Genomic DNA, 8,701 nt, shown 5'->3' with positions numbered 1-8,701 from the left:
AACAAACTTAGTTGGTCTCTAAGGTGCTACTGGACAATTTTAATTTTTTTATATAAAATAAGCTTCTTAGGTCTTTATTCTTTTAGGAGGGAATCAAAGGGGTCTTACCAGGAATAATAGAACTTAAGAGTTTCTAATGAATCTGCAACTAGCTTCCTGCTGTGTAAAAGGGGGAATGTACTCTGCTGTATGAATAAACTCACTAGCGTTAGTTAGGAAGGGTAATATTTAATCAATATATCCTCTCCTGCTACCCACAACATTCCCACAAATTGAACTGCTCCCATAGTGTGGACTGTCCCAGTAGATCCCAGAGCATCCTTACTCCTGGATGTCAGTGTTTCCCTTCCATTGGCAGAAAACAAGTGGTGGTGAAACTATGTTGTATGAAACCCTTGCGCTATGTTCATGAGTTATGGATGTAGCTGGCATGACAGCTTCCATCGTCCAGGTGCCCTTCAAACTCTCACAGGGCTCTACTCCTGTCCACAAACTGGGAAGCACCAAGTTATGTGCTATCAACAAGACTCCCTCTGCTTCTCTCTCTCGGCATGTGCTTCATGGTGTCCGCAAATCTGGCCTGCAGGACTGGGGAAACACTTAGGGGGAGGGGGCAAGAGGAGGATATGGGAAAAATCATTGCACTGATGGGGCATTTGTCCTCACGATGCCTTGCAAATTCCTGGGTGGGAGTGCAATTAATCCAGAATGCGGCAGCTAGATTGGTGACTGGGAGTGGCTGCCAGGACCACATAACACCTGTCTTGAAAGACCGACATTGGCTTCCAATACGTTTCCAAGCACAATTCAAAGTGTTGGTGCTGACCTTTAAAGCCCTAAACGGCCTCGGTCCTGTATACCTGAAGAAGCGTCTCCATCCCCATCGTTCAGCCCGGACTTTGAGATCCAGCTCCAAGAGCCTTCTGGTGGTTCCCTCATTGCGAGAAGTGAGGTTACAGGGAACCAGACAGAGGGCCTTCTCGGTAGTGGCACCTGCCCTGTGGAACGCCCTCCCTTCAGATGTGAAGGAAATAAGCAGCTATCTTATTTTTAAAAGACATCTGAAGGCAGCCCTGTTTAGGGAAGTTTTTAATATTTAATGCTGTATTGTTTTTAACACTTGATTGGGAGCTGCCCAGAGTGGCTGGGGAAACTCAGCCAGATGGGCGGGGTATAAATAATAAATTATTATTAATAATAATAATAATTATTATTAGCGCCCCCAGAGTCCTCAGCCATGCAGAAGAGCCAGTCTGTTTTCTAGGGCAGTCATGTCCTTCCTCTGAACTGACTTGGCCAATGCACATGGCTTTGGTGTTGTGACCCACAATGAAAGACTCCTGCGGCCGTTCCGAATGCCAGAAACCATCAACGTTGCTTTTGTAATCTGTTTTTATTTACAATGATATTGACAACAGAGTGCTTTTCATCCAATTAATACTTATTGCAAGTCACGGAGAACTTGTGGATGTGTGCCACTCAAACTGAGCAAAGGAACTTATTTTGAAATCTAGGACTCTTGAAGTCAACCCTCGGTGTCTCAACCCCTCCCCACTCCCCCCCAGAGAGGGTTTTTTGCAATCACTCCCCCTCTCTCTGTAATCGTGATTCATTAAGGTCAATATCACAAACACTTTGAAAGTCGTTACACAGATATAAGCCTTTCCCATAAAATGGTGTGGTTTGTTTCTTTCTTTAAAAAATAAAAAAATAAAAAATGCAAACAAAATGTGGTTCTGAAAAGCCCCAAACCCCAAAGAGAAATACATTTTTTATCAAAAAACCCCACCCCTCAATAAATGATTGACCAAGTACATGACAAAATTATACATAAAACAAAACTGTACTTACAATGTTTACATGACAAATGTACTTTGACTGCATTCTAGGCACGAGAGGACCATATCTGCAAGAAGTCAGAGCTTACTTGGCAGTAGTGGGTTTGTCAGTAGGAATTTGTAGCCCGGGGATGTGTTGAGGAGAGGGAAAGTAGCTCAGGAAAAGACTCTTGCATGGTAGAATGAGATGACAGAATAGTAAACAGGCATGAAAACACCAGGAAGATCTGCCCCATTGGGCATTCATGGTCTCTAGTGTGACTTGTCTAGTGCGGTCAGTTTACAGCAGATGGCCCAGGAGCTAGTTTTCCTGAAAGGCAGGTGGGGAGAAAGGAAGAAAAGAAGGGAAAATACAGATCTGCTGGAATCCAACCACAGAAGCCACCCTGAGTGCATTTATGCGGCAAGGCAATTCATGAAACCCAGGTCAGGAGTTAAGAAAAATCCCAAATCTTGCTCAAATAACCCACTTGTTGAAATGGTAAGTGAAATCTGACACAGAGGCAACTCTCCCCGTATTTACATGCTAGCTTCAAGGGAAGATTTCGCAAGCCCAGATATAATGGGGGGCGGGCGGGCATATTTGGTGATCTCAAAGGGAACCTGCTAAGGAATTGGCAGTCTGGGTTCCTGGTCAAGTGTTTCTTTGCATTTGCTGCTGAAGGAAGAATCGGTGGGGGTGAAGGAATGAAGTGGACTACCCTCGCCGAAAAACCACCGCTAACCCCCAAAAGCAAAATTTAAACTGAAAGGTTGCCCAGGAGGAAACCTGCTATGCAAAGCATGCGATGGCCATACTGGTCGTGGGAGGGCCATACTGGTCGTCGGAGGGCCATACTGGTCGTCGTCATAATTCAAAGTTGGAAATCATCAAACTCCAACCACTAGGCAATGCTGTCCCAAATGAGAGGCCTACCCAAAGGCATTGAATCCTTAAAACCCTCAAAACAAGCACCCGAGAAAGGGATCCACACAGAAAGGGATCCATACAAAAGTTTGCACGGGAGAGTTGATCTGGTCACACACGGGGGTGCACTGTAGCTGGTCCAGTTCGGCGGAAAGGGTCAAGGGCCACAACTGGGGGAATCCACGTTTCTCCAGACACCCACCACGTCTTACAACATGCAGTCCTTGCCAAGCAGAAGCCGCAAAGGCCACCCCACCCCTCCCCAACAAACGAAAGCTATGGCTTGCGAGAAAATACAAAACAGCTGCGCTTCCGGCAAAGCGTGGAGGCTGCAAGCTCGGAAGCACAGGTGCAGCTAGCGCTGAAGAGCACACGACATCCCGCCCCCCGTCCTCTCCAAGCCCCCCGCACCATCTCAGAGTAGCAGGGAGAGGGCAGGAGCAGCCCAGAGGTCCATCGGTGTGGGGCGGGGGGGCGGAGGGAGAGCCACAGGCCGGCTCCTCACTCCCCTTCCTCCTTGATGCGCTGCTGCTTGTTGCGGCGGGCATCGAGGTCGAAGTTGAAGTCGCTCCACTCGTCGCGGGGAGGGAAGGAGATGGTCTGGCGGAGGGTGAAGCGCACGGCGTCGATGACACGCTCCCCGCGGGTCTCGCTGGGGCCCACGCTGACCGCGGAGGCGGCCCCAGGGGTACGCAGGAGGTGGGGGGCAGAGGAGAAGTCGTGGATCTGCCGGTGGTCCATGATGCCTTTCCAAATGGCATGGCGGAACTGCTCTGGGATTTTGAGGCTCACCAGATCCTGGAAGGCGAGGAGAGGAGAGAGAGAGAATCAGCCACTCTTGCCAAAAGAAGCTACACAGGTTTCTACAGTTTTCAACGGGGGGTGAGTGGGGGTTTTGGTGACTATCTCAAGGGTTCTTCAGGTCTTGCTTGGTGGCGCTTAGCTTCAGAAGCGAAGATTCAGTAAGAAAATGGAGAGACCCTCAGCCCGACAGGCCAAGCCCCAAGCAAGCAACACCAAAATCCCAGCAAAGCAAGAAGGCTTCAGGCGGGAGGGAGGAGGTGCAGAAGGAACCCCAAAAGACGTCAGGACAACCATGTCTGTTTCAGACCTGTGGCTCTTCCAGCTGGGCCTGCCCACCTCCCCTTCATGCAACCCACCCCTCGTTTTTACAACCACACCACTGTTCTGGACCCATTTACATGGTCTGGAACAGCGAGAGACCTAAAAGAAGATGGGGAGGGTGGTTGAAAGGGAGAAAGTTCAGCAGGAAAAGAGTCGGCAGGGGAAAGGGTTGGGCCCTCCGTTCTCTGACGCCCCTTGACCAACTGCAGCTCCCCTCTCTCCCGAGGGCACTATTGCAATGGCGAAGGGGCTGCCAAAGTTGGGTGTAACATGTAGCTCGCCCCTAAATCCAAAGCGTAGCTTTGCCCTCTCCCCTCCAGCGCAGAGTGCCGAGTTCAAGAGAAAGGCCCCTTTCCCCCACCATGCAGCGAAAGGGCGAGGCAGTTACTTACATCCATGGAGTAGTGTTCAATCTGATAGATGGTGGTCAGCCCTTGCGCCGTGAAATAATCCACACAGGAGGAACAGCCCAGCCTTGCTAAGAAACTGCAGGAGGAGGAGGAGGAGGAGGAAGAAGAAAGAGGAAAGGAGGAAAGAGGAAGAGAGAGAGAAAGAGAGAGGTTGAGATAAGAAGGTCACCCACACCAGGCGCTCTGCTACGCAAAAGCCTTGATTTGTGGGAGCAGGAAGGAACCCCCGTCGCCACCCACCCCAAACTCGTCACCGGGAGGAAGAAGGTGATATCCCCTGAGTGGGACACAGAAGTCAGCTATCCCAAGCCTCATGGAAGGAAGAGGCAAGAGCTCCCTCTCCATGCAGCACGTAGTTAATCTGTGGAACTTGCTGCCGCAGGAGGCAGTGAAGGCTACCAACCTGGAGGGCTTTAAAAGATGATTGGACAAATTCGTAGAGAGGAGGAGAGGGCTATCGATGGCCATGCTCTGCCTCCACTGCTGGAAGCAACCACATGAGAAGAGGATTCTGGGCAAGATGGGCCATTGGCCTGATCCAGCAGACTCTTCCCATGTTATACTTCTGATGCTGGAAACCACAGGAGCAGAGAGGGGTCCTGTGCTCAAATCCTGCATGCTGGTTTTCCACAGCAAGTGTGGTTGGCAACTGTGAGACCTGGATGCTGAACTAGATGGGCAACTGCCCTGATCTTCTGACGTTCTTAGGCTATGCCATGGGGAGAGGGGCAGCACATACTATGGCACCTTGGCCAACAGGGCACCTTGGAAGGGACCTGGAAGCGAAGAGGCAGCTAGCGCAGGTGCTGCTTGAGTGCTTAGTGTGGTCCTCCTGATGTTCACCAGGAGCTAAGCAGCAACATCCTGCAGTAGATGCAGCTTCTGGTCCATCTTCAAAGGCAGCCGTGCATTTAGAGAGTCACAGCAGCCAGCCCTGGAGATAAAAATAGCAGGGTTCAATGCTGCGATGTCGTGGGAGGTTGTAAAGCCATGGTTGGGTGGCCATCTGCCAGGGATTCCTACGTTGCCCTTGGGGTGCCTTCCAACTCTACAATTCTACAACTCTACAATTCTATGATTCTGCGACCTCAGAAGGTGGTGGACTCTCCTTCCTTGGATGTTTTTAAGCAGAGGTAGAACGGTTATCTGTCAGGGATTCTTCAGCTGTGATTCCTGAGTTGCAGGAAGGTGGAGGAGATGCCCTTGAGCTCCCTTCTATAATTCTATGATTCTATGATCTCCATTCATGGGAGGTTTTTAGGTAGAGGTTGGTCATCTTCCAAGGATTCTCCAGCCGTAATTTCTGCATTGGCAGGTGGTTGGACCAGATGACCTTTGGGATCCCTTCTAACTCTACAACTCTATAATTCTTTTCTCCTGAAACCAGGGCAACAAATGCAGTTGATGTGAGTTACCCTTGGCTACTATTCCAGGGTTCTCCAGGAGCATACCAAAGCAGGCCAGATGGAGAGATTGCCACCCTATCCAATTCCATCACATGCAACAATGGGATTCTTCACCAGAATCCCCTCTGCCTCATTTCCTTCTTGTGTGTGTGGTAGGAAAAGGTCTGGGGGCAACGGCAAGGGGAGGCAAAGGCAGCGCGGCAAGCCAGCTGAAGTAGCTCGGCAGGTCTCACATGACCTGCAAACTGCTTCTTGAACACAGCAGCCCCAGACGAAGGACCCCACAGAACAGAGAAGCATGCTGCTGTCACCCGTGATCTGAGGGGTGGGGGTGGTGGAAAGCCTGCACAGCTACAGCTCACTCACCTGACAATGCTGCAGTCTGTTGGGTAGGGAGGTGGCGGGGTGCAGTGGGATGTTGATGGCATGGAGAGGGTGGGGGGCATCGTCTGGGTCGGGCTGAGCCCGTTCATGTCGCCGGCCATGGCCATGTGGGCCCCCATCATTGGAACTGGAACAAGGAAAGAGAGACCAGAGTTACAAAAACGGAGGCACCAATAGCTGGAACCTGTCCTCCACACCCCTGAGCTAGCCCATCTCCTTTCTTATATAGCACGATCTCACCTTGCTCTCATTTAAATGACTAAGGCGGTTTCAACCATATGTGGTTGAGGTCTGGCTGGTTGAAAGTGCACAAGTTAAATCTGAGGAAGGCAGAGAACTTAAAAGCTCCTGGCGTGAGCACTGGCATGAAAATAGCTTTTAACCCCTCCATCTTGCTCGGTGGGAGGCCAAGGCCTGCTTGGTGCGCCAGCTCTGGGATGCTCTCGTGAGATTTTGTGGGGCCATCTGAGACCCCACACGAGCCTCCAGAGCCTATGTGCTGAGTGGGCCTTGCCCCCAAGTGAGGCAGAGGGGTTAAAAGCTCTTTAGGCACCAGCTCCGCTTTCGGAGAACTGGATTGCAAAATTCAAGTAAGTGCAGGTTTTGCAGGAGGGCTGTTTCGGTTTTTCTATCACTTTGGATGCCACAAATTAGGTAGGTTCACCTTCAAATGAGAAGCGACTTGAATTCCCCCCTCCCCAGCTAGTCACTCCATCTCAGAATCTTCCCTGCATTTTGTAAAACAACCCTTCCCAAATTTCAGGTGGGGAGGCCTGGTCTGTCAACTCACAAGCTCCTCTTCCGGTGGTTCCAAAATTGCTTAATTAAATTAAACAGTTCTAACTCTTTTGTGTTTTTTTTAAGATATTCCAGATAAGGATTTCTGCAGGGTAGGGTAGCAGGCACTGGAGATGGCTTGTTTGAACCAAGGAGGCAGTGGCTCAAAAGAGTTTGGGAGGTTCTGCTCTGACCACTATTCTGCCACCCCACTCTTCCTAAGCTCCAGCTCCAGGAGGGTCACGGGGGGGGGGGGGAGAGAAGCCTCTTACTGTTGGCTCCCATGCTGTCGGGCATCGAGGTGGGGGTCAGAGCATTTCGCTGCTGTGGGTTGATGAGCTGGCTGACAGAGGGCAGCTTGTTCATGCTGTTCATCTTGCCGAGCGGAGGAGAGGTGGACCCATAGGAAGACTGGGACTGGATGGAGTTCCTGAGAGAGGGTTGGAAAACAAGGGCGGAGAAGTCAGGTCCACGCGGAGAGGGAAAGAGCCAACCTTACAACCTTAGCGCTTTTAATTAAATTTACTAGTTGCCATTTTTTTGGCCACAGCGACTTGAAGCAACAATATTCCAAGCAGAAAACAAGCACGTGCATCCATTAAAACGTAAGAAGAACATCGGAACGGAAGAAGAGGAGGAGTGCAGGATCAGACCAGTGGCCCTTCTAGTCCAGCCTCCTGTTCTTACAGTGGACAAACAGATTCCCATCATTTGAAACCCACAAGCAGGACTGCAGCACAAGGGCCCTCTTCCCTCCTGGCATACCCAGCAGCTGATGTTCAGAAACATTTACAGTGGTGCCGCAGGTTAAGTACTTAATTCGTTCTGGAGGTCCTTAACCTGAAGGTTCTTAACCTGAAACTGTTCTTAACCTGAAGCACCACTTTAGCTAATGGGGCCTCCTGCTGCCGCCGTGCCACCAGAGCACGATTTCTGTTCTCATCCTGAAGAAAAGTTCTTAACCTGAAGCACTATTTCTGGGTTAGCGGAGTCTGTAACCTGAAGCGTATGGAACCCAAGGTACCACTGTACTGTCAATTCACATTTCTTAGGGCAGAAACTATTGATCTGATGCGTAGAGATCTTTCCTGTTCGAATTAATTCAAAAGGGTTCTGGAAGCTTCTCTGCATAAAAGAAAGAAGCAGGAGGTTCATGATGTTTGGGTTATTCCTTCAGAGAAGCTGAGTACAGCTGGCTTAACCTGGTCCTGTGATCTCTTCTGTCAAGGTCATGCTACTATAATAGTGAGGCCAGAAGGAGTCTGGGTCTCTCTTTCTATCTCTCTTCCTTCTGATGTGGTGTTCTGCACATATATTAAAGTTTCATCTTATTATAAGTCATTGTAAGTTTAAGTTAAGTCTGCTGCATCTGGATTTCTTATGGACAGGGCCAATCCTGAAAGTAATGGATTTGTGACCATTATGCTCATTTGCCTTCAGTAGCAGTAAAGCTCTGCTGGATGAAACACAATGGCCTCTGGTCTATTTGGGGGGAAATTCTGCAACGTGTTTTTTACTCTGCTAACTATATGTTGGAATAATAATAATAATAATAATAATAATAATAATAATAATAATAAATTATTTATATTCCACCCTCCCCAGGCGAAGCCGGGCTCAGAGCGGCTAACAACAGTAAAATAATACAGCATTCTAAGATCAATTCATTATAAAATCAGTTGAAATCAAATTGATGACAACCATTGGGTTGGAGTTCTGTGAGGATCACCAAAGGAGGGGGTCAGACTGTGCCTTGGCCAAAAGCCTGGTGGAACAGCTCTGACTTGCAGGCCTTGCGGAAAGATGTCAAGTCCCGCAAGGCCCTAGGCTCTTGTGACAGGGCGTTCCACCAGA

General features: G+C 49.6%; 1 protein-coding gene across 7 annotated transcripts in view; it reads right to left on the bottom strand.

Annotated features, from left to right (window-relative positions):
* Positions 1 to 1,374: 1,374 nt before the first annotated feature.
* Positions 1,375 to 8,701, bottom strand: part of LOC310844863 (tumor protein 63) — a gene marked incomplete at its 3' end in the record, with an annotated part of 94,120 nt that continues 86,793 nt past the window's right edge. For 4 of the 7 annotated variants that reach the window (XM_083739562.1, XM_083739563.1, XM_083739564.1 and 1 more), the window contains exons 9-12: positions 7,120 to 7,277; positions 6,053 to 6,197; positions 4,263 to 4,356; positions 1,375 to 3,543 (exon numbers count right to left, since the gene is read on the bottom strand). In XM_083739562.1, the coding sequence (XP_083595688.1) occupies positions 3,247 to 3,543; positions 4,263 to 4,356; positions 6,053 to 6,197; positions 7,120 to 7,277 (694 nt within the window). Of the gene's footprint in view, positions 3,544 to 4,262; positions 4,357 to 6,048; positions 6,198 to 7,119; positions 7,278 to 8,701 lie in introns of those variants that run through there. The other 3 variants (XM_083739566.1, XM_083739567.1, XM_083739568.1) reach the window with 2 other exon arrangements.

Source organism: Podarcis gaigeae (genome assembly GCF_964106915.1).
Source record: "Podarcis gaigeae genome assembly, chromosome: 5".
Classification (NCBI taxonomy): domain Eukaryota; kingdom Metazoa; phylum Chordata; class Lepidosauria; order Squamata; family Lacertidae; genus Podarcis; species Podarcis gaigeae.
The sequence above is the reverse complement of the archived record's forward strand: the minus strand, read 5'-3'. Positions and strand labels throughout refer to the sequence as shown.